The 25,049-nt window shown below is 57.9% G+C and overlaps 1 protein-coding gene across 1 annotated transcript in view; it reads right to left on the bottom strand.

The window, feature by feature from the left end:
• LOC112953424 (tankyrase-1-like) overlaps positions 1-25,049 on the bottom strand; it is a 35,039-nt gene that overhangs the window by 5,740 nt on the left and 4,250 nt on the right. Inside the window, exons 5-24 of the mRNA XM_026046475.1 lie at positions 24,883-25,034; positions 23,939-24,163; positions 22,556-22,651; positions 18,022-18,058; positions 17,041-17,116; positions 12,060-12,154; positions 11,487-11,553; positions 11,131-11,317; positions 10,091-10,212; positions 8,988-9,079; positions 8,819-8,897; positions 6,845-7,016; positions 4,837-4,916; positions 4,052-4,197; positions 3,054-3,219; positions 1,945-2,164; positions 1,615-1,724; positions 1,283-1,471; positions 354-624; positions 152-234 (exon numbers count right to left, since the gene is read on the bottom strand). Of these exons, the coding sequence (XP_025902260.1) occupies positions 152-234; positions 354-624; positions 1,283-1,471; positions 1,615-1,724; positions 1,945-2,164; positions 3,054-3,219; positions 4,052-4,197; positions 4,837-4,916; positions 6,845-7,016; positions 8,819-8,897; positions 8,988-9,079; positions 10,091-10,212; positions 11,131-11,317; positions 11,487-11,553; positions 12,060-12,154; positions 17,041-17,116; positions 18,022-18,058; positions 22,556-22,651; positions 23,939-24,163; positions 24,883-25,034 (2,665 nt within the window). The remainder of the gene's footprint in view (positions 1-151; positions 235-353; positions 625-1,282; positions 1,472-1,614; positions 1,725-1,944; positions 2,165-3,053; positions 3,220-4,051; positions 4,198-4,836; positions 4,917-6,844; positions 7,017-8,818; positions 8,898-8,987; positions 9,080-10,090; positions 10,213-11,130; positions 11,318-11,486; positions 11,554-12,059; positions 12,155-17,040; positions 17,117-18,021; positions 18,059-22,555; positions 22,652-23,938; positions 24,164-24,882; positions 25,035-25,049) is intronic.

The following is a 25,049-nucleotide window of genomic DNA, read 5'->3' as shown; positions in this document are numbered from 1 at the left end:
TTCTCTGGTTATATTTGTCTCTCCATAGGTTTTTATTCCTCCTTCCTTGTCCTGTTTGAATGAGGGAATTAAAACACCACCCAGCTTTGTGGGCCRAGCCTGGCTTTAAAACCCGGGGCCAGGCGAGGCAGGAGCGCGGCAGGGCACCCACCTGCTCCGTCTCAAAGATGTCCCGGAGGTGCTCGAGCCCGAGGCTCTTCAGGAACTGCGTGATGTTCATGTCCAGACCAGCAACTGCAGCAAGAGAAGCAGCTCGCTGTACCCCAAGCTGAGGTGCTCCCCATCAAACAAAGCGCCGTGGGGCAGCACCGCCCCCCGATTCCCCGTGGGARTTCCCGGGGGGCCCCACGTACCTTCGGCCTCCTTCCTGTCGGCGCCGGCGGCGCCGTCGCCGGCGCTGGAGGCAGCGGCAGCGGCCAGCTCGGCCAGCGGCCCCGCCAGGCTGTCGATGCTGCCGGCGGCCGCGAGGCACGACGAGGACGACGAGGACGAGGAGGACGAGGAGGAGGGCGCCACGGCGGGCGCCACGAGCGCGGCGCTCAGCACCGTGGCCTGCGGCTTGAAGCACGAGGGCAGCGCCTCGGGGGGCATGGCGTCCACCAGCAGGGCCCGGATGTCGTCCGCCTGCGGGCACAAGCGGCGTCGCGTCGGGGCCCCCTTGCACCAAGGGCGCCGGGCACCCCGCGGCGACGTCGTTAGGCCGGGCTTCCACGTGTCTCGTGGCAAGGCAGGCCCCCCAGAGCTCGGTTTGTTCTGAAAGAGATTTCCTGAGCTCTGCTCACACACGTCAGTGCTCTCGGGCAGGCACTCGCACCRGCAGCGGGCACAGCACCCAATCCGGTCGCGTTCTCTCTACAGGAACCATCGGTAACATTTAACATCTGCATCTCTGTTAGGGTTTCTAACTGCCTGCCACCACTACCACGAACGAAAAGGGTTGGGGTGCCAGTTTCAGGAAAAGGCCAATAACCACCAATAATCCCGGGATGCTGAAATAACCAACAATGACACGGGGAACATTTCTGACGGGCTCGCTGCTGCCAACAGGAAGGCTGATGACAGGAGCGAACCCTTACGCAGAAAGGAACCTTAAGCCATGAGCCATGTTAAGGTCTCAGGACAAAGCAGGAGAAAACCTGGATGCCTCGCAAAGGAAGCTCCCTGGAGAGGCTCATCTCCGTATATCCCAGCACGGGGACACCCGAGGGTGCCCGGCGCCACGGAGAGCGCCATGGATTGCGTAGGGATCTTCCCCGCAGGGCGGCGTGAGGCCGGCACTCACCGTGGCCAGGTCGAGGGGCGTCTGTCCCTCCTGGTTCTTCATGGTGGGGTCGGCACCGTGCGCCAGCAGCAGGGCRCACAGCTGCGTCCTGCCCTTCTGCGCCGCCTCGTGCAGCGGCGTGAAGGCCCACTTGTCCGTGGCGTTCACGCACGTGTTGTACTTGATCAGCAGCGCYGCGATGTCCACGTGCTGCAAGACACCGCAGCCGCGTCGCCAGCCGGCCAAAATCCCGCGGGAAGAAAAGCCCGGGGCGGGGGCACAGCTGCCTCCTCCCCGGCTCGGAGCCGGTCGGGCTCCGGGATAGGAGCCCTAGGAGTCCCCCGAGTACCCACCCCGTAGGAGGCCGCGTTGTGAAGGGGGATTAGGCCGCCCTTGTCCTGTGCGTTGACGTCGGCGCCGTGCTCCAGCAGGTACTCCGCCACTTCCAGGTTGTTGTAGCCGGCTGCAGGAGACAYGGGACAAGTCAGGCGTCGGCGGGGATGGACCACAGGCAATGGCAGAAAAGCTAAAGCCCTTTTTAGGTGGAGAAAGCTCCTCTTTTCCCAATAACTGYATCACAGCTGTCACGGATACGCCTCTCCGTTCCAGGCAGCTCTCCCTAGGGCAGCCCCATGTCCTGCTCCTCCGAGGCTGAAGCCAGAGGTGCTCCACGCGCCACCCACCTGCGAGGTGCAGCGGCGTGGAGTTCCTGCCCTGCGTGTCCCTGCAGTTGATGTTCTCCTGCGTGCAGAGCTTCTGCACGCGCGCCAGGCAGCCCTTCTTGGCGGCGTCCAGCAAGGCGGCGTCGCCRCGCAGCAGGTCCTGGATGTCCGTGTCGCCCTCCTTCACCAGGTCCAGCGGCGTGTTGCCGTCGCGGTTCTTCTTGGTGGGGTCGGCGCCGTGCTGCGAGGGCAACGCGGGGCGCCCCGTCACAGGCAGCTCCTCGTCCCCGCGCCAGGACGAGCCTCCCTGCCAGCCCAGCTTGCCCATCCAGGGAAGGCACTAACGGGCACGGGCACAAGGAGCAGGGCTCGGCAGCGGCCCGCGACACACACACACGCCAGGGAAAGACACAGCTCTAAGAACAAAYTGACTCTTACTGATCCCTGTTTCCCAGGGGGACATGAAGCAGGAGAGCTAAAACAGCAGCTACAGCGGGGAAGAATATCAAGCAAATTCCAGCTCCCTTCTGCCATCACAAGGCAGGATACGACCCTACATTAAAACATCTCTCAAACTCAGGTCCCTCACTGCCACCACCCTTAAGTCTTTTCCTGCTCCTCCATGTACTTACACTTATTCCATGGCCTATTAACCTAAATTTCCTGCAGCGGCTTGCTAAATTATACATGAACTTGGCARGTTTTGATTTCTCAAATGCCAGGCACTTTCTAGGAGCCACCTTCAGTTACTCTGCAACACAGAGCCTCGTGGAAGTACTTGCAAAGGGCTATGTAGTTGCAATGATTCTTCCAGAAAGTGAGGAATAGGATCAGGGTTGGGTTTTTTTTTTTGTCCTCTTTAGACAAATTCAGCTTTTTCTGGCTTGCCTGAGCCTGGCGCTACTTGGCTGGTATGAACAACTGAGCATGTTAGACTAAGGTAATGGAAAAACATATCCGTGAATCTTTACAGAGTGAACTTACCTTATGGGAGAACCTACCCAACAATCCCAAGACAAAAATAAGTTCGATACTTATCCCGATGAAGAACTTGCTAACTTTGCTGCCCATYTCAAGCAAAACAGGGCACAAGCGCCCATAGGAGACGCCGGGGAAGCCCGGGTGCCCACCTTCAAAAGCAGCTTGCAGATTTCGTATTTCCCTTTGGCCGCCGCCTCGTGCAGGGGGGTGAATTTCCAGAGGTCTGCGACGTTGACGGACGCGCCGTGTCGCACCAGGAGCTCGGCCACCTCGTAGTGCCCGTAGGAGCAGGCGTTGTGCAGGGGCACCAGGCCGCTGGCCAACGAGAACAGACAAAATCAGCAGAGAATCAAAGCCAAAGCGCAAGTGCACAGTCTCCAAGGGAGAAATCACCCCTTTCCAGCAGGCATCACCCATTTCTCCCAGGCTTTGKGGTTTTCACTGCTTTATTTCCACGCTGTCAAGGTCTGTATGAAATGGGAACTGTTTTCCCTGCCCAGCTCCTGTCCCGGAGGCTGCTAAACTCTGAACTATTTACTATTACTAGTTACTATTGCTGCAGGCCTGATGTTAATGCTCTTAACAACGGTGATAAAGTGAAAGAATYGCTGATGTTCTGAGTTTGGAAGAGGTACCTGGAGCCAGCAAAGGGGTCTGAAGCGCAAAGCAAGCACTGACATCACTGAAAGATGCCCGGACGTTTTTGTTGGAGAGCACCTGGGATTTCAGGGTGGGAAAGGCTTCCCAGCGCCCTGCTCCATTGGAGCAACGTAATGGAGCAGTGAAGGGCCAAGCAGAGCTGCGCTATTTTACAYGACCTCTGGGCAATAAGGCATAACCTGTAAAGGCTCTGCTGGCTTAACTGACCGAGCAACGTCACAGGAGCCAGCAAAGAGGGTGACAGAACCAGTCAGAGGGCATCCCGCTATTCACTTCATGCCATTCAGGCTGGTTTTACAGCACGTGAAGCACCCCAGAGGCTGCCTCTGAGCACGATGGCTCTGTGYTGGACAGCAGGGGCCTGAATCACGGCGCCACACACGTGCGCCTTGCACGTGACTTACGGGGAGCACCGAGCCTGGCCCCTGGAGCAACGAGGGAGCACAAAACACCCGCTCCGGAGGCCCGGAGCGGCCGTGGGGCTCACCCCTTGTCCTTGGCGTGCACGTCGGCGCCGTGGTGCAGCAGGAACTCGACGACGGCGACGCGGTTGTAGCCGGCGGCGAAGTGCAGCGGCGTCGAGTGGCGCCCCTCCAGGTCCCGGCAGTTGACGTTCTGCGGGCTGCAGAGTTGCTGCAAGGGCAAGGACACCGCGTAGCGTCCCAGGAACGACACCGAGCTGTCCCAAACCGCCCCTCCCGGCRCAAAGCCTGATCCCAAGCCACCTACCACAGCTCCAGTTTCATTACTGACATTTATCATCCTGTTTTGGAAGTCAGCTTCCCAGAAAATTTCTTTCCGGATAGGTAAGGTTCAAAATATAGCTCTAAATTTACAATCTTATAGCTCTAAATTTACATTTTTTAAGACACTTGTGCAGCAAACAGGCTTTAAATGATGGGAGCAGTAAGAGGGCCTCCCTAATACATTCAGGCTGGGCTGCCAAGCCGCTGGGCAGCAGCTTCAGGCCCCTCCAAGCGTCTCTGCACCAAGCACCACGCAGAGCTTCGCTGCTGCCTGCGGAAAGCGGTGGGCACTGAAGGAGACCAGGCAGATTTCCTGGAGCACAGGACTCGCACTGCTGGAATATCTGTGCATGCACCAGCCGGAGGTTCAAGGTGGCAGCGTGTGCAAGATGGGGAGAGTTGTTCTGCCCACAGATCCAGGCTGGAAGATGGGGCCAAGCCCAGCTGGGATGCTGGGGATGCCACTGGGACCCTGTGGCCCAAGTGGAGGTTTAAGCACGGTTTAAAACGCGTTGTCCCAACATACCTTCACAGTTTCCAAATCTCCGGCTTTGGATGCTTCTAGCAAGCGATAATCCACATCGGATGTGCGCACAGGTGTGCTCTCTGCGGAAGGAAAAAAGAGGACTTAGTTTTATTTTTCTTTACAATTGCTTCATTTTATGAATACATTTTCCAAACTGCAAAAAAAGGAGGAGCCTGCCAGCATTTCCAGTAACGTGATGGGAAGGGCAAGGAAACGGCTTCGTCTCGGGCTAAAGCGGGAAGCTTTAGTACGGATATTCCCAGCAAGGGAAGCAGGCACAGAGGGAGGGCTGTTCTCCGAGGACAGAGCCCAGCTCAGCCCTTCAGCCTGACACAACATTCGCTCTTTGCAGCCCTGGTTTCTCGCCTTGTCATTTGCTCCRTCACTGCCTGCAGCCTTTGGCTCCCTGTTGCCTCCAGGGTCACTGCAGGCGGAGGAGGAGAGGGAGGAAAAAGTGGCAGGGATTCCCARGAAATGGCCGTCGAGATGGCAGGATTTTCCCAGGGAAGCAGCTACTTACTCTTTCTGAGGAGCGAGAAGAGCAGCATTTTCCAAGCGGCCCTGGAGGACGGCTAAGGAGCTCGCTGGCTGGCATGCTGCGGGCAGCCACGCTGCTCGGACGRGAGCTCGACCCCCAGGGCAGCTCCGAGCACGAGGCCGGCCCCGACCTCACCACAGGGCTGCCCTCCTGCTTGTGAGCTCACAGCCCCGCTCCCGGGGCCGGCAGCGCCGCCAAGGGCCAGCCGAGCAGCCCACACCGCGGGGAAACGCCACCACAACGMGCGGGGAAACGGCACATGCTGCAAGCGCGAGCTGGGCTCCGCGGCCTGGGAGCTGTTACGGCACCCCAGGAACCCCAGGATTCAGAAAAAACAGGAATTTTTTAAACTACTCTCCCCAAAATGGAATGCGCAATGTTATTTGGTAGAAAACCTCAGCATTTCTGGCACACAGAGAGCACACGGTGCCCACAACCCTACGCTGCCTTCAGGGGTGCTTCGTTCTGGCTTTTGCACCTCTCCGTCTCCAACAGCTTCGTGTGTGCAAGACAAGGGCAGTTCATCTCAACACGGCGCTGTCTGACGGGTGAAGTTAAGTCTCTCATTAAAAAAACAGCAAAAGGGAGTTTTTTCAAGCAAAATCCAATCGGTGTTCTCRGAATAAAGATCTCCTGTCTTTCCGAGACCAATTTCCCATTCTTTCTGGCAGCAGGGGAGCCAGCGGCTTTCTCCTCATGCCTCTCCCTGGTTCTTTTCTCTCCGCTCCCATTTCCATGCTTCCAGGCACCCTCYGAGCAGGTCGTGCTGCCCTCCCCAGGCAGCTCCATACCGCCCCGGAGGGGAGGGACGCTTCAAAAAGGCCCTTTCCTGCGGGGCTCTAAAAATGCCTCTTTTTGGTCTGCTTGGAGGCAAAGCTATTGGAAACACCAGGGGGAAACGCAGTTACCATCCACCTCTGGTTTCCTCAGGAATCTGCATATCCATCCCCCTCGGAGTACAGGTGAATCCCACAGTTATGTGGGTCACCCTACACATGTCACACACGCCTTATATCCCTGGACCTGCTGATGCAGCCCCTCTCCCTGCTTGCAAATGGATGCACAGGGAAAAGCACGAAGGAGCACAAGCACTTACAAAACATACATTGTCCTTTTCAAGTAACTATTCCTCTTTTTCATGCACATAACAACAAAAAGTAAGTTTTTAATTTTATAAAGATATAGTGCTTGCTAAGCAGTGTCTGGAGAGCTTGGACAGCAAAACCGCTCCCTGCTGGAGAGCAGAGCACGGGAAGGGGAAGCTCCAACGCTTAGGTGACGACCAGTGTTTCTCTGTGTCTTTGGCGAGAGAAACAGGTCCCTGCCAAGCTGGAAGCTGCTGCAGAAGCCACCCCGCTGCCTCCTCGCCACGGAGCCGCCCGCGCGCCCGCGGGTGCCGATTTCCCCCCGTGCAGGAGAGCGGGGCGCCGCTCGGCGAGCGCGGCGAGGGCCGAGCGGGGCGCTACGCACCGCTGAGGATCTGCTGCACGGCCTCGCTGCCCATCTGCGCCGCCGTGAAGCCCTGCAGGGAGATGATGGCCGGGTCGGAGCCGTAGGTGAGCAGCAGGCGGCAGGTCTGCAGGTGGCCGGCGAGCGCCGCGCGGTGCAGCGCCGTCTGGCCCAGCGTGTCCAGGGCGTTCATCTGCGGGGCGCACAGCGCACGACAGAGGGGTCACCGCGGCGCCAACCCCACGGCACGCTCGCCCCAAGCCTCCCCCGTCCCTCATTTTTAACAGGAAGGGGAATAAAGAGCCTGCGGTTCATTCCGGCTCCCTCTGCGCTGGGCACAACCCGGCGTCAGCGCTGCAGGCAGCGGGAAGCTGCACACGGAGGGAATCTCCAGCACGTGCTTTTCTCTCCTTTAATAAGGCAGGTTGCTCCTCTGCGTGACCGAACACACAGGTGAGCAAGTGGGATGAGGAAGGACCTTGTGCAACAGGAGCTGAACCCGCATGGAAAGGGAGCGGGAGGGAAACAAGGAACCAAAGCAGCCGAAGCTGCTGCAGCCCCACGGGAATGACCCTGAGTCATCCTTGGACGAGGAACTCGCCCAACGTCAGAGCCCAACAAAGGGTCGGATGAAGAGCGCCACGGAGGAGGGAAAATAAAAGAGGGACTAGATACAGACAGCCCATTTTCCTCCTCCTTTTTCAGGTGCTTTCAAAGCCAGGGAACCAACTGGATGTAGTTCTACCCAGTTCAATGGCATAAAGGGGCAGAACGAGGGTGTGAAAGGGCACTGCTTTTTTAAGGAGCACACCAGAAACCTGCCTGCTAGGCCTTCACAGAGGCAGCTATAAAGCTGCGAGCGTCTCCATCTCCCACCACGGAAAGACAGCGAATAATAGAGGCTTAAAAATGGGAAAAAAAAGCTACTTCCCACCAGAATGGATTTACCAGCTTGTGGCCAAGCACCTTGTCACAAATGTGACCAGACCGGACCCAGGGGCTAAGCACATCTGCAAACGCCTTCCAGGGTAGGCGAAATGCACCTCCTCCCTCCCAAAAAGCGGGAATTTGTATAAAAAGCAGGAACGCCCCAACAGCCAGAACCAAGAGGCAACACTAAGGGCGAAAACCACCACCAAGGGGCCACATGAAAACACAGCAGCAGGATGAACATTGTGGCATCATTAATCCCACCATTAACAGCTAATTAATCCTCCAGAGCACATCCCAAGCGGGACATTCCAAGTGCTCCATAAGCCCGAATGATCCGCATCCCATGGAAACCCACATGTGCATTTTCCATCAGTTCAGATCCCAATCGGAAGCCTCTGCTTCAGGACATAGAAGCCCCCATAAGGGAGCTGTGGGGGATATGGGATCCATATAAACCTGTTTCTACAGGCAAAGGAAATCTTTTCTCTCCTAACGAAGGCTGTGCTCAGTGCTGCAAAGTCTACTTGGAGGCCCCAGGGACCTGGATGCAGGGACGGAGTGGTCCCCTTGGGAAGTCTGCCCATGATCCCAGCCTGGGAGGAGYGGCTGATGCCATTCGGTGATTCCCACTGCTACGTGGGAAGAGGATAATTTACAGTGTGAATAAATAGCAAGGCTCTTCCCGATCCCCCTGCCTTCCCTGGGGGATTCTTGCTGAGATGGTGCCACACGAGGACTCTCAGGCGTGAGAAATTCCAGCCCAGCGTTGCCATTAAGTCACTTCACCACTCTGTCAAACAGCTGCAGAAGGGAATCAGGGATCCAGGAACGAGCTCTCCTACAGGCAGGTGTGTGGAGAGGAGACCTCATTGTTAAATGGAATATCCTATTCTGGTTTAAGGTAAATATACCTTAACACAGGCCGTGCAAGGGGCGTGGAGGGACAAGCAATAGCTGTCACGAAAACTGGCACTTGTTTAACCCATAWAGTGCTCCAACTGCCTTAGTTTCCATAGAGTTTCATCCAACTGCCTTATAGCAAACGTATCCCAGGACACTCACCTTTGCTCCGTGCTTATGCAGAACCTCCATGACGTCGTTATGAGCTTTCTCAGCTGCAACGTGCAAAGGTGTCATGAAGCTGGGGGCAGGGAACAAAACGGAAGGAATTAGCTTGGCATTCCCAACGTGAGAGCGTCCCTTGGAAAAGGGGCCAATTTGGGCAACTTACTCCTTGTTCTTCTCGTTGACGTTGGCCCCCTTCCTGAGGAGCAGCTCCGTCACTTGCTTGCGCTTGGGATGCGCGGCGGCCACGGCGCAGTGCTGCAAAACAGGGAGCAGGGGCTGGGGGCGCAGGGAGGGCCCCGGCACCCGCGGGGGTGACAGCTCCATGGGGCCGCGCTCCGGGAATGGCACCGACCAACGGGACACGCGGAGCCGGGACGGGCCCGTCGTGCTCCGGCCCGAACCAAGGCGCCAGCCGGGGAGCAGCGCGGAGCTGTCCCGCGCGGAAAGCGACGTCCCTTCGGAAGCTCCAGCGCTTTGGAAAAAGTGGGATGTTGCCAAGTGCGTTGACAAGATGTAGGGACAAACAGGGACAAAATAAAGGACATAAAAGGAGTAAAGACACAAAGGGCAGGCAATGACTTGCTRCAAGAGCTCCCAAACTCTCCAGTGTCAAACCAAGAGCCTTCGCACCAGGACAGACCCGGAGAAGCACCTGACAAAACAGCTACGGCACCGATACCTATTTTTTCTCCCTTTTCCCTGTAACTGCCACTTAGGCTTTCACGCTGCCATCCATGAGTGGGGCACAKCCAAATTTTCCAGAGGCAGGCTTTGGAAAACCCGGAAAGACCTTTTGCTCTGCAGAGTAGCATCGTTCTGCAGGCTTTGCAGACACTAACACATGCACTAACAGGCAGGAATCCTCCTGGCCTCCCTGCCCTCTCCACCGTGCTCCTCAGTTCCGACCARGAGGCCAAGTCCAGCATGGGGAGAAGAGACACCGATGCCTTTGGCACCCTAGGAAGGAAACCTGGCCTCCACCTTTGCCCACGGGGATCCCCAAGGAAGTGCTGGGCCGCCTGGATGGAATCCGGCCCTGGCAAACACACAGTGCAGGAGGCAGAGGAAAGCAGAAGAAACGAAGGGAACAAAAGGATAATACAATTATATAGTGTTATCCRTGTGACAACGGTTTAACTCTAAAACACCAAGTGCTCGACGGCAAATCCTCCATCCCGGGAGATGAACGGGCTTCCCTAACACGGGAATAACGCTCCCAGCTGGTGCTGGCAGCACGTGAGCCCCGGGTTGCCTGCGTGATCTCACCAGGGCGGTCTCGTGCGACTGCGGCTGCTTGAAATTAATGATCTCCAGGGCCAGGGTCTTCTTCACTTTGGCCAGGTCGGCCTCTCGGGCGGCCTGCAGCAGCGAGTGTCCCTTGAACTCGTCTGTGGGGGAAAGAGGCGCCCTGAGAACTCAGCCACGTGCCCCCGGGCAACGCTGCCGGSGGGAGGCAGCTGTAACGGGCTCGGAAAAGCCTTAAGTACAGAGAAATAACCATGGGAAATAAATAGGGAGGAAATAATCATGGAAAAGCATTTCCCCTAAAACCTATGAAGGGCTGGGTTAGGGTAGAGCTAGGTCTAAGGCTAAGGTCTGAACTTGGGCGCTAGACACAACCTGTCTAGAAATGTGCCAAGAGCAGCTTCCTTCTGCCACCCTGCATTTGTGGCCTCTTTCCAATCGAGGGCACTTCAAACAGGATTCACACTGCTTTGTAAGCACTGCACCGAACGCAAGTGTCAATAAACCTCCAAATAACAAATAAAAGTATCATTCCAAATGACACGCTAAATATGCCTTATTCGGGGCACGCAAAGGGAGGATGCCCCTTTTCATCAAAAGGAGGACAGATTTGGTTAAAGGGTCRGGCTAACGCACACAATTCAGGCACGATCAGTGGACATGGAAAATCACAGAACGGYTGAGGTTGGAAGGGACCTCTAGAGCTCCCTTCCAACCTCAGCCTAGCAGTAGACCYCCTGCTACAGCAGAGACACTTGAAGCATGGCTCCTCCTGATCCCAGGGCAGGTTTTCCCACGAAAAATGTCCTTCCCGGGGGAAAGTGGAACGTACAGGAAAGGAAAGGAAGCCTGTATGGGCTTTTCCAGGCGCTGATCTGAGCTGAGGGGCAGCAAACCTGTCCTGAAGCCTGTGGCAGGCGGGAGAGGGGCAGCTCAGAGCTCATCCTTCCTTGCAGGAGGGGCCGTGTCTCCCCCTCCATGGGCGCTTGGGAGGAAGGTAGTGCCGGGGCACGTGATCCCGTGGTATTCCCGCGGGATCCCCGCATGCGGTGCGCACTCACAGGTGAGCCTCTCGCGCAGCTCCGGCGTGGGGGCCATGTCCACGGCGCTCTTGCCGTGGCAGTTGAGCAAGGTGGGGTCGGCGCCGTGGCTCAGGAGCAGCGAGCAGACCTCCACGCGGTTCTTGGAGGCCGCCTCGTGCAGCGGCGTGAACTGCCACAGGTCCATGGCGTTGACGCAGGCGCCGTGCTGCGGGGCGAGCACCGCGTGTGGTCACAGAAACCAACAGGGAGCCGACACAAAACGGGCATTTGCGCTGCTGTTTTGGCACGCGCAGGTTTAGGTCGGGCCTAGGCAGCCCACGCGCACCCTCCCGCCCTCGGGGCTGCAGCAGTTTCCCCCCTGTCCCCCTGCTTACCTTAAGCAGCAGCTCGGTCACCTCGTAGTGCCCATAGGAACACGCGTTGTGGAGAGGCACGAGACCCCTGCGCCAAGAGAGGGAACAAGTAAGTATCTGAGCAGCGTTTTTCCGAGAAGCAGGAGCTATTTCCTCTCTCTCAGAGAGAAGCAGAAAGCAAATTTTACAATATTAATACTTAAAAAACAAGATTTGCTGTCTGCTGGGGAGATCCAGCCTTTTCAAGGAAAAGCATCCACCTGATTTTGTGCATATTTYGGCAGCACAACCTATTTTATCTTATTTGCACTTATGTTATCACGCACTATTTTTTATCTTTACAGCTTTATCTTTACGCCAGTCTTCCTTATTGCTCCCGCTTCCCCAAAGCRGCGGCAGAAGCCCAGGAATTTACAGGGCAGCCTGTGCAGAGGATGARGAGCGGGAAAGCAACTGGGGACGTCATAAGGGACTGCAGACGGGCCTAACCCCGGCTGATCTGTGACGAGGGCTCCCCCACGACCGACTTACGCCGCACGCCGTGGCCGCCTCCGGAGGCGGCGCGATTCCCGCGGGAGCGGCGCCGCCCCTTACCCCTTGTCCTTGGCGTGGACGTCGGCGCCGTGCTGCAGCAGGAGCTGCACGATGCGCACGCGGTTGTAGCCGGCCGCCAGGTGCAGCGGGGTGGACTGCGGAGAGAGGCAGAGCGCGCGGTCACGGCCGGCACGTTGTGTCCCCGGCGGGCTCCTCGCTCCGCATCGCTTCCAGCGGGACACGACGCTCCCCATGCGGATTCATTTCCAACAGGTTTGAAGCCGCGAGCGTTTCCAAGTGCCCGAGGCGGGCGCTTCCCAAACTCCCCCCTTTCCTGGCTCCCACAAAAAGGCCCCTCGCTTTGAAGCTGTCCCTGTCCAAAGGACCTCGCTTCTCCTGCCGACACCTGCCGCGTTCCCGAGGCAGGGAAAAGCAGAGGGCTCCCGGGGGATGGTCTTGCTGCAGTTTATCTCCCAACGCAGCCCCTTCATACCCCAACAGCCCCGTGCACGAAACACAGCCAGGGCTCCACGCGACCTGCGCAGCCACCCTGTTAAGCCAGGCCTAGGTAAGCTGCAGCTCTTAAAACACCACGACGGGAAGCCTACAAGGAAAGGATCCAGCTGGAAACAGGCTTGGCCCTGCTCCCCACCAACAGCAGAGGGGCTGCATACGCTTAAATGAGATGCAGGGCATCTCCTTAAGTGGTACGCAGAGATGCCTTTCCATATCCTAAAGGTTTGGGGGGGTTATCAGACCTTTTCTTGCCTAAGTACTCATTAAAAAAAGGCCCCCCRTCCCCTTTCCCTACCAGGTCTACTGCAGCAGGCGCTGCTGGCGCCGGGGGCTGCTCAGGCCCTGGCAAACCCTTCCCTGAGGATGCCCAGGGCAGCAGGGAGGTCCTGGCTCCGCGCGATATATGTTTTTTAAGGACTTCCATCGCGTTCTCACTAAGGAGCAGGGCAGATTTAACACTTCCCAAGCACCAACCCAGCTCTGCAAGCTGCACCGCCCTCATCGCCTCCTATTAATACGGGAGATTAAACCGGGCTATCAGTTAATTATATATATGTGTTTAAAAACACCCTCCGGGTATTGCTCTCCCAGCACCTTGCTCTCTCGCTGCTTCCTTAGCGGTTCCAGCGGTGGGATCATCCGCCTTTAGACCTGCATCCCACTGGAAAACCACACAGGCAACAAAATATCCATACGGATATACATAAATGTGAAGGCTGCTTCACGGATAGGGGAGCAAAACCTGATCTCAAGGAGCATCGTTCCCTGCTTGAGAGGCTCCGGGGCTGCAAGGAAAGAGGCACAAGAGGCAGCAAAGCTCTTCCCTGCCTCTTCCCTCTTCCCCTTCCCGGCAGCAACACCTCAGGCTTTCAGTGTCACGGGCATCGTGAAGAAGGCAGGAATTTTTTCCTTCTGGAATATACTCACTGGGCTATTCCCTCTGCTCCCCTGAGAGCTTTCCAGGCTCCCATTAAACGCTAGGCAAGGAAGAGCTCGGCTAAGGGCGATGTGTGGAGATCGGCCGCCTCCCAGCTCCGGCGCTCGTGGTGAAATAAAAACATATTTATACTTGACGTTTCGGAATCAGATTAATATATACATGAAAAGCCCCTAAAATAATTCACAAAAYTAGATTTACCAGGCGCTCCTTGCGCGTCGCGGTGATAACTCGCAGGGCTTGGGGYTTAACGCCTTTATAATCCAGGCAAGTGGATTTCACTGCTCCTCTGCAGCACTAATTCAAAGAAATCCGCCTTGCCAAAGAGGGCCAAGAGACGGCAGAAAAGGGACTCGCGCTCTGCCTTACTGTGCTGCAAAACTCAACAATTACGGTTATTAAATGCGAACGCTCCTCAATATTTCAGCTACATTCTTCAAAACTGCAAGAAATGGGCCTGTGTGACCAGCACAAACGTGTCACTGAGTCTGTGCACAGAAAAGGTGCCCCAAGGAACCTCGGTTTGCTCCCTCGTCGAGGCCACCGCTGGTCGTCGCGAGCCACCACGTCGCGTCCTGGCCTTTCACGGAGCACCTGCTGCCTGCTCAGCTCCGGTCTTCCACAACCATGCTGATCCCCAAACTCTCAGCGAGCACTGCCTTCAGTTACATTAGCAGCTCATGTATGGAGCTATATTAGCAACCCGCGTATGGAAGGGCTGGATGAGGTGAGAAGAGCAGCCAGTATGGCTCTTGAAGGATGGCATCCCTCAAAAAGAGCATCGGAAGCTCTGTCAGAAAAGGTAATAATAATAATAATAATAGTAATAATAATAAGGCAGGCAAAACAAAGTTTGAGCAGTGATGAGTGCAAGGAATTGGATGGAGCAATAAATCCTCCTGGAATTGCTCCTTCTTGGGAGCAAGACGGGGCTTGGCAAAGGCTGGAATTGAAGCGAGTGAGAAAGAGGTAAGTGCACCCGGGCTGCGGATGGACATCGGTGTCAACAGAGACAAGAGAGCTTGAAGGAGAGCAAGTGGGGGCAGCATCTTGTTAGCTAACAGCAGGCAGCAGCATCCCTCTGAATCCAACTGCCTTTCCTTCCAGTCAAACCCTTGGTTGTGGTCAGATSGTTGAAGGGAAGCCCGAGGATCCGCACACACGGAGCCCAGCGTGAAGCCGGTTTCGCGGACGGCTCCTTGCTCCTCCATCGCATCCCACTGCGGACAAGCCACAAACTGGGGGCTTCTGGTGCTCCAAGCACCACCACGGGCCACGTGCAAGGGCGGAAAACCTTCAGGAAGATAAAATGCTCATTGTCTCCAGCCGGTGGAAGAGCTTTCTCAAGAGATGTGGGCGACACGCGGCGTTCTCCTCCAACCTCCTCCTGCCAGGGACAGGCCGAGTGCAACACAACGTCCACCTCTGCCGAGGTGTCCGGGGCTGACGGCAGCAGAGGGAAAGCYTGGGAGAACACGGATCGATGGCTCCGCACGGGTGCGGGAGTCGGGAAGCGAGCCACCCTGCTTCCCGGCTGCGGGATTTCTCAGGGAGACGGCTGGGAACGGGCAAAGTGCCGAGGCAGAGGCTGCACACCCGCCGTCCTGCAGCAAACGGGAGCCTCTCCCTGGGCAGGGGGGACACAACTTGTCCAGCGCCGCTGGGACTCGGTGGCTGCTCATTGGGATGGCCACACGTAACATCACGAGGGARAAGRGGGAGAGGAGGAGGAGGAGGAGCGGCAATCCCACCCAACCTCAGGCTATAGGAGGATCTGAGGCATCGGACTACTCACCTACCTGTAGATGGGAAATGGAGGCGGAAGAGCAAGCCCCAAGGAGATCGGTTTGGGAAGCTGCAAGGACTAGCACCTGGGAAGGGCATGAGGGCACCTTCCACATGTCCATAGGAGCCGCTTCCCGAGGGAAAGGAGCGAGCCAAGAGAGGGTGCAGCTGCCCCGGCCACGCTGCATCGGAATAGCGCCCTTCTGCCTGCCCATTGGAGTTCATGGAAGCTGGGATTATTCCAACAGGTCGGACACGCAGCTCCCGGGGCACGTTAACAGAGCTCCAGGTTGCAGTAACAGGCAGGAAGGGCCCTGCTGCTTTAAAATACTCAAAAGCAAATCCTGGGAAACTCACCTAGACCTGACCCCGCCGAGGAGGAGCAACCCAGCCTGCAAATCCCAGGCTGCCATCGCTCCAGGTCCAAGCCATTCCGCGAGCTTTTTGTTCAAATCAGTGGCAAGGCACCTTAATTCCTAGTGTGTTTTAACACCTAGCATGCCACCAACAGCCAAACACAGAGACCAATCACCAGGGTGCCCAAAGGGGTTAATTCCAAAGGCAGAACGCTCTCTGAGCTCCACACATGGATTAGTCAAACCCACCTGAGGCTGCAGTCACATACAAACAACCTCCGCTAGATTAGCGAGGATTTTTAAATTACATTTTTTTCCACTTTCAAGTGATGAATACGCGAGATGGTGGCGCATCCGCAAGGGCTCATTCCTCTCCCTAGGAATAGCGATCCCAGCTCGGCCTTTGGCCTTGGATTGTCAGGAATGGAGCCCTGCTCAGTGGGAAGGGGCTGCTCTGCAGCACGGYGCTTCCCTGCAGTAACACACAGCAGCGTCTGACCGCGAGCTCCTTGAACACCGGAGAGGGAAACCCGGGAGCTACAGGTGCCTTTTAAAACACCGTTTGGAAATTGTGCCCAAAAACGGGTATTTTCACAAGGGAGCTGTGTTCCAACAGGCGACCCTCCCTGCAGGGCAGCTGCAGAACGGGCTGCCCATCACATCATCTGCATGGGAGATAAAGGGGGAAAAATGCAAGGAAAAGCGGCCGGGCTTTTCCTGCTGCAGCCCCAGGGCTGGAGAGGGAGCTGCAGCTTTCCATGCGAGCGAGCCTTGCCGGGGATGCAGGCTGAGAACATTCTGGCACAAGGTGTGCGTGCGCATATATATAACACCAATAAATACACGGATACGGGCACCCAAGTTTGCCACGGCAGCAGTCTGCCCAGAGCAGCGCTTGYGAGGCAGCGAAAGCGCCGTAAATCACAAGATCTGCTCCCCACGGCGTCGCTTCCTCCGATCCCAGCCCAATTCCCGAGCTCCCCCCTTCCAACGCTCCCCCTGCACACGAAGTTGAATGCGACAAGAAGGTCGAGGCCAGGAAAACGCAGAATCACATCAATAAATCAGCCGGTGGAAATGCAGCGAGCGCAGCAGGAGCTAAGGATGGTACCAGCGCCCTCACCCAGACACTGYTCACRYACRGGGAGGAAAAAAACCCTTTTTTCCACGATTTTCCCCACCCGCAGGAGCCTATTTTGCGCTTCCCATCAAAGCCCCCGGGGTTTCGCTTTGGGTGTGTGCCGGGCCCTGACATTTAGAAGCAGCTCCCCACTCCCAAGCTGTYGCACCCGCCAGGATCAGGGAAAACGGCATTTCATTCCCACACGGCATTCCAGAGGCTTCCCCCACACCCCGCAGGGCGGCTCATGCATCGGGGCTTCCCGAGGGGGCTAAACTCCATCCTTCCTGAGGAGCAGCAAGAGGAAAGTGGGGGGCAGCCACCTACCTTGCGCCCGTCGCTCGCGTGGCAGTTCACATTTAGGGGAGTCAACAGAGCCATCAGTTTTTCTTCATTACCGCTCCTGCAAATGCAGAGGGCATTAGGGAAAAGGGGAGGAAAAAAGGARAAAAAAAAAGGCAGAAAAAGCCGTGGCTCTTTGCATAAATAAATAAATGAGTGCCACGGAGCCAGACAGCAAGCGATCAGACAYTGATATTTATATAAAACGCATTCAGGAGCTAGAAGCTAGACAGCTAACACACTGATATTTATATAAAGGGCATTGGGGGCTGGATAGCTATCCCACACGGATGTTCACACGCAGCCCAGGCGGACGCGGAAGCGCCGGAGCGCTTGCGAGCRGAGGGCAGACGCGAGGCAGGGTGTCGAGGCTGCAGCTGCGGCAGGCGACGCGCAATCCCGCGCGGTGCCTTCTCCTCCCCCGGCCGCTCCGCGGAGCTGCCGAAAGCCATTTTCCGATTCCCGTGCTAGGGAGCGGGGATTCCTCGCAGCCTGCGGCTCCTCCAGCGCACAGGGCCACAGGGAAGCGCTGCGGTGGGTTCTCAGGAGCCAAACAGCCTCGAGACAACCATTTTGGTTGGGGGCTGCCGGCGAGAGGACGGAAGCATCCCTGCAATACGGGCTTCCTTTTGCTCTGCTCCCATAGGGAGTATTTGGAGAATCAGCTTTAAGGTAGCAAGGGAAAAAAAAAAAAATTGCCAGTATTCAATTTTCCCCTGAAACGAGCAGCCGCAAACCCATAAATAGGATTTCAGGAGCTTAAGGCGGAGAAAGCCTCAACTGACATTAACCCCATCGCCTCGCCGGCGGGGGGCATCCCGGCATTTCAGTTACATAAACAGCACCGGCGCRTTCGGCCTTGCCATAACGCTAGGGATTTGGGGGGGAAAACAAGGAAAAAATCTCCCGTTTCCCCCTTTATCCGCAGCCCTCCCTYGGGAAGGGGCTTCGCGTCGCGGCACCCACCTCGCCGCTTCCAGGAGTTCGTCCTTCTTGTATTCACCTAAATGGTTGCAAAATATCATGCTGTTAGCATCCGGCAGGAGACAGCCGGAGAGACGCAGCAGGACGCGGATTCGGGATTAGGAAAACGAGGAGGAGGAGGAGGAGAAAAAAAGCGGAGGAGGAGGGAGGGGGAATGGGAAGCGGCGCCCGGGCGGTGACGGTGACGTGAGGCGGCCGCCTCGCAGCGCCTTGGAGATGCGCGCGCCCGAGCGGCTCCCGCTCCAATGGGGCCGCTCCCGCGGGAACGGGCTCCCCCCGCGCCCCCTCCCTGCACCGCTGTATCCCGCACGGAGCCCGGACAAAGGGCAGGCGGCGGCGGCGGCAATCCAGCCCCGCTCCCCAAGCCGTGTGCTGCTTCCCGCAGCCTCCCGAAGCAGCCGCTCGCGTTAGGAATCCCAGGAAAGCCAGGGAGCAAGGATGCTCCCAAGAGCCGCAGGGATGGCTGTGCAGTCAGCAGGGTTGGGTTCCTGCAGGGGACAAACTGCACCCCGAGATTGGAGATGGGGGTTTAAGGCTCATGGAGCTGGTGGTAAAATAAGGCAAAATCCCCTGTGTATCCGTGCACTGGTTGGGGAAGTGGTGCCACCAGGCTGCGAGGAAGATGAGGGGCAGGAGGAAGGGCTGGAGCCATCGCTGCTCGGCCTCACCTGGGGCCCAGCTTCCTCCTCTCCGCTCCAGTGCAGGGAAACGCTGGGCCCAAGGCATTTCACTTCCACAGGGAAGCCCAGCTTGGATTGAGGAGAAGCCCCTTAGCGAGGGGATCCCGTACATGGATTTCCGTGGGTCGCTCCCTTCGGCGCGGGGCAGCGCCACTTCCCACGGCCTCCCAGCCTCCACGGGCAGCAGGGCCGAGCCCCAGGCACGGTCCCCCGGGGGAAAGCCTCCGTTTCGGGGCGGACGGGAGCACGAGGCCGCGGCGAGGGCAGGAGAAGGAAGGTGAAAGCTACAGGACGCCCTGCGCGACCCGCACACGAGCCACGATGAGGTTTAACAGCATTAAACCAACAGGGTTAATCACAGCTCTTTCCTCCAAAGCCGGGCTCAGCCACCGGTAACTGCAGAGCAGGGAGGGGAGACACAGAGCCACGCTCSTCACTCAGAGGATGCCCGAGAGCCTCAAAGGGGAGGAATCCGTGCAAAGCACCAGGATAATTTTAGGGGGTAGAACATACCAAGGCCTTATCCGCCGCGCTATAAACCTCACCTGCGCTGCTGGGTACAACTCGTGTCCCAGCAAGGTTCGCTCCTGCGGGAGCGCCAAGGGGCGGAGCAGGGAAGCGGGAACCCCCGGGGAGGACGCGTTCCCGTGGGTCTGCCCCAGAGCCATGGGGCAGGCCGGCCCGTCACCCCCGTGTCCGTGGGGCTCGGGCTGTGCGAGTGCCCACATGTGCCGYGGCCAGGTTGCAGCTTTAACCTCAGGTGGGTCAGCAGCCCCTCTGACACCCGGCTTGGATGCACGGAGCAAAAACGGCAGGACTGAATCACTGCTGCGCTCGACAGAAACAAGGTCGTCTCCACAGACCCATGGGCGCGTTTAGATTCAAGCCGCGGGCGCTGATGGCTCCAAGGGAGCCTAAAGGAGCGGGAGCTGGAAAGGCCACAGCAACACACAGGCTTCCTATGTATCTCCCTCGTGGTGGACGAGGGAAGCGGCAGAGAATCCAGGAAATTCTACRGCTTGTTCCAGCCCTGGTGCCCAAAATCATCAGCTAAAGCACCAGCTTTGCTCTGAAGCCTCTGGAAAACCAGAGGAAAACCTCTGGAAAACCTCCTGGTGCTCACAGCGGCAGGAGAGGTGCCAGGAAATGGAAGTCACCACGTTTCCCTCCACCGTGACACGCGGCGCGCTCGCTCCTTGCCTCTGCTGACACCTCCTCCGGCCACAGGGTGTTCCTGACTAGCCTAAGACTGCTCCTAACCCTCAGGATGTTCCCGCTTAGAGCGGCCTGGAGCCGTGCGAGCACCAAGCGAAGCCGGGGGCCTTCCAAAGCCACCTGCTCCGATTCCAGGGCTGCTCCTCCAGCCACGGAGACGCTTTTATCCCCCCGGGGCCGGGAGCAGCGCAGGCCTAAGCTTATCACCCCCACGAGGAGAGCCTAACCCTGCAGCATTTAACACTGAGGAGCAGCGAGCRCGCAGGCAGCCTCAGCTGGAGGAGGGAGATGCTGGCGCTCCCTCCATCCGGACACCCGTGGTCACGGTGGGAATCACCGGCCCCAGGGCGGATCCGGCCTTCCGAAGGCAGCTTTGAGCCGGCGCTCGCAGGACTCTCCGGGCGGCTCCGTCGCGGTGGCACCACAGGAAGCGCGGCACGGCGGGGAGCGAGCGACACGGCTCTCCCTGGCAGAGCTCATCTAGGTAACCAGGCGCCCATCTCTAGCTTAAAACAGGAGTTAAGCGACAGTTTAACCGCTGGAGTTGAAGCGGCGTGGATGTGTACTGCTGATTGGATGCAGGGTCCAAAACCTGGGAATTCTAAGGGCATCTCAGCAGCACCAGAGCACGCTGGATCTCCATGCTGTTAACACCTGCACAAGGCAGCGCAGCAAGCCAAAGGCCAGCGGGAATTACCTGCTTTGTGAGGGGGAGCTCCAAAGCACAACCCGAGGCACCCCCACGAGCAGGGAAGGGGGCCAGAAAACCAGCAGAAATAGCTGCCGTGGAAAGGGGGAAATAAACAATAGATAAATCAATAAATAAATCTTTACCTTASAGCCTTTTAAGACATTTGCACATGTGCAATTCCAACTACGTCGCTGCAGCAGCTGCCCCAGGGCAGGAACACAAGGCAATTGGCTCCGTTGCAGCTTATTATTAAGCACCAGTGCAGGTAACAGTGCAGGTACCAGGAAAACCCGATTCTGATCCTGGTCCTCATCGTCCGCATCGATCCGGCGCTGCGAGGGCTCCAGCCGCAGCTGCCGACGGCTCAAACCTGCGCTCCCCAGGGCACAAAACGGCCCGCAACGCCCTGCTACTTCCTTGGGATCTTTAAGGGATGTTTCTGGAACGCGGCTTGGTCCCAAAGCCGGCCCGTTTGCCGCCGTCCCGGCTCCCGCAGGGCTCTTGTCTTCCCATGGTAAACCAAGACATCAGGCAGAGCGCCACACAAGCCCTCCCTCCTCCAGCCTCCCGGGAGGACACAAATAGAGCCCCGCTCGTTGGAGCTTTTTTTAGCCAAAAATCTATTTTTAACCAAGCCGCGTAACTCCTATTAGCTTGCAGTGCAGACAGGCACCAAGGCTGCTTCTTTATGCCGGGGGAAAGGGAGAGATGGAGCAAACACAGGCTCGGGAGAGCCCGAGACATGAGGCGCCCGGGACCCCCAAGTGCAGCAGGAGCCACGTGGGAGCCCTCCTATGGGGCCCACAGCACTCGCCGTCCTACCACACTGGCAAAAATCCWTTTCCTGCGAGACCGGAGCAGTCCCAGCCATAAATTCCCCACTACGGAAGCCCCAAGGGCTTGAGAACTAGCAAATCACTTTGGTTTTTGTTTTTCCCCCAAAGAAATCAAAGCCCCAAAAATAAGCCCCAAAAGAAAGATCCTTTCAGACATTTATAGCCTTAAAGGAAAGGAGAATAAAAAAAAAAAAAAAAAGTTTGGGAAAAATGTTTGGAAAACTCTCTTTTTGGAGAACATGGCGAAACCAGCTAGAAGGGATTCCCCAAGGCTGGATAAATCCCTTAAAAACACCATGGAGAGAGCGGGAGAAATAGGCAGCAGGAAAAGAGCCATTTCCTGGAACGAAGCTCAGCTGCCGAATCCCCTTCCGCACCCGCGTGGGCACTTCCAGCCCCATCTTCCCGTGCCTTAAGCAGCCTTTCCCAGCGATCCCAGGCACCACCAAGGGCTGTGCAGTTCCCAATAAGGACTTGACTATAAATACAAAAATATAAATCCAGTGGGATTCATAAATCCCACGTTTAGGTTTTACCAGCACGCTACGACACTTCATTTCCACAAACGCAGCTGCATAAAACCGGAGTTATAGCCGCAGAATTAAGGTTTTCACGGGGAAAAAAAAATGGGGAGCTAACAGCCTCCAAAAAGGGGGAAAATGCTGCATGGTGCCRAGGGCCACCCAAAGTGAAAAATGGAAGGAAGGAGGAAAGGCAGCATGGGAGTCTGTAGGAATAAATCCTCCTTAGGGGTCTGAAAGGCGACCTGCTGCCCATGGTCGAGATCGGTGGGGTAAAAATCCCTAACGCGGGAGTTTTGGGATAGTTGTTCKCAGAGCTGTTCTTCCCTTTTCCCCAGGGATTGTGGCCAGTTTGATCCACGCGCAGGTCTGCGACTCAGAGGCACAACCGAACCACAGAATCCTTAKGGATCGACCCTCCGGAGGTCGCCCAGTCCAGTCCCCGGTAGCGGGGGAGGCTGGAGCGGTGCCGAGCCGAACGATGGTCCCAGGGATGCCGCGGGTAGCGAGGGAGGCGCCGGGAAGGCCGCGGCCGGGCAGGACGGCCCGGGAATGCCGGGAGCGGGGCCTTACCTGTGAGCACGGCCTTCGCCGAGGGGTCGGCCAGGTCCAGCGCGGACTTGCCGTCCGTGTTGCGGATGCCGGGGTCGGCTCCGTGCTGCAGCAGCACTGCGGGGGGAGCGGAGAGAGGAGCTGGCGCCGCCGGCCGTCCCTCGCCCTCCCGCAAGCTGGAAACCCGGGCACGGCAGCCTGGGCAGCCCTAGGTGGGCACTAGCGGCTGCGGCCGCCTTCAGGCCGAGACACGACGGCCTTTTCCTCCCTCTCGCCACCGAGACCCGGCCGCTGCGCAACCCCAACGCCCCACAGCACCTTTCCTGCGGCTCCCTGGGCACAAAATACCTCTGCTTGGCTTTACTCACCTGGGAGGACGCCCCACCCGTCCTGCCAGGACCTGCGTATGCTGGAAAACGTGCTAGCTTTGAAATAAAAATAAAGGAAGAGGGGCCGCAATCCCAGGGAACGACACAGGCAGGGAATTCTTCTGCCTGGAGGAGCTCAGCAGAGGAGGGACAAAGCCTTGGAGCATCCCAGAGAATTCATGGAGGGCAAACAGGCAGCAGCTGTGGGGGTTTCCCTTGCAGGCCCTGAGCAGCTCACGGGAGGCGTCACGGAGCACCAGGTGTGAAGGGAAGCGCCCGTTCGGTTGTTGGTCCCCTTTGGGTTTAGTTGCAAAKGTGCCAGCACGGAGCTGCTCGGCTAGACAGGACAGGGAGAGAGGCAGAARGGCAGAAATCCCACCGGATTTTCTCCGGCCTCCTCTCCCTAGGTTTGATGTAAATATTGCAGCAAAGCGACAACGGGGCCAACAACACGTTGTGCATCTCTCTCCAYGGGAACTTCATGGTGGGAGTCCTTAAGCAGAGAGATACTACCTGGAAAGCTAAAAGTTGTGATACCTAAGTGATATCCAACATAAATACCCTGTTCATAATCTCAACTGTGGGTTTTCCTCCACGCCTGAGAAGGAATTCTGAACAGTCTTATCCAAGTCAGTGGGGATCAACTGTACTAGAATTGCTCAACAGGCTCAAATTRACCCAAGAGTAATACAAAAAGTCTCAATTCAGGGGGAAAAGAGCAGTAATAAGCACACTGATTGGACAGGCTGYGTCTCCTCATGCGGGTACGCTCGTGTGAGAAAAACCCACGGGGCAGGCTGACAAGCGCTGCACTTGGCAAGCTCCAGGCACGACTGAAGGGGTCGGTTTTACTTATTATTACTAATTTCAGCTTGAGCTGAGCTCGTGTAACGATGGCCAACAAGCGGGTTCCCTAACCAGGCTGCCCGGAGCTGCCCGGGACGGGCGGCGGGCGCTCCGGGCGCCCTGCCGCAGCAGGACTGGGGCTGCAGGCTCTCCGTGGGGCTCCGTGGGGCGCTGCGCGGCGGGCACTCACCGATGCACACGTCTATCTTGCCCTTRATGGCGGCCTCGTGCAGCGGCGTGTAGTTCCAGTTGTCGCGGGCGTTGGGGTCGGCGCCCTGGCACAGCAGCAGGCTCACGACCTCGGCGTGCCCGAAGGAGCACGCGTTGTGCAGCGGGATGAGGCCGCCGTCGTCGCGCGCGTGCACGTTGGCGCCCGTCTGCAGCAGGTGCTCCACCACGTCCTTGCGGCCGAAACCTGCGGGGGGATTCACGGGTGTTAAAAACATGGAGGGGTTGGAATCGCGGGCGCCCACGGCGGGCTCGGGGGACGCGCTTGCCCCACGAGTGGCCTCGACGYGGAGCGGTTTTCCACATGGGTTCCAGCTGGCTCAGGGATAAGGCATGATTCACAAGGATAGGGTCGAGCTGAGAGCCGATGGCCACGGGTATATCCCGGGAAAACCGCAGGGCTCGGAGCACTGGGAACCCCTCGGAGCGGGAGGATCCGCTCCCGGCTCCCAATCCCTGCTCTCCGTGGGCAGAGCTCCCGTTTGTTCCCCTGCTCCTCGGCCCAGCACTGCTCGCTGCCCACGGGAACCCTCATCCCTGGCACGTTCCGCACACAGATTCCGRGAGGAGGGATGAGCACGGAGGGCTGGGAATGCAGCGGCACATGAGGCACCCAGGGCCCGGCACGAGCGGCACCGAGCCGAAGTTTCCCCCAAGGAAGAGAGGGAACATCTCCAGGCCGAGCAGCYGGAAAAGCCTCGGGCCGAAAGGGGCAGCTCTGCCCTAGACGCCGCGCTGTGGCTACGCGGACAAACACCCCGGCTTTGCCTACCTCCACAAGAGCCAACCTGACAGCCCATTCAGCAGCCCCGCGCCCGCTTTCCCGTCGGAGAGCGCCYGGGAAGGGCAGCGCGGCAGCCCGCGTTCCCGGTTCCCGGCAGCCGCCGCAGGCGGCGGGGCACGCACCGGCGGCGAAGTGCAGCGGCGTGGACTTGCGCCCGGCCATGTCCTTGGCGTTGACGTTGGCGGCGTCCACGAGGCGCTTGACGCGCGACACGTCGCCGTTGCGGCAGGCCTCGAGCAGCTCGCGCAGCGCCTCGCCGCCCTCGCCCGCGGGGCTCGCCGCGCCCGGC

Source organism: Nothoprocta perdicaria, unplaced genomic scaffold (genome assembly GCF_003342845.1).
Source record: "Nothoprocta perdicaria isolate Ctin4 unplaced genomic scaffold, notPer1 scaffold_445, whole genome shotgun sequence".
Lineage (NCBI taxonomy): Eukaryota > Metazoa > Chordata > Aves > Tinamiformes > Tinamidae > Nothoprocta > Nothoprocta perdicaria.
Note: the sequence above shows the minus strand (reverse complement) of the source record. Positions and strands in the feature narration are given on the sequence as shown.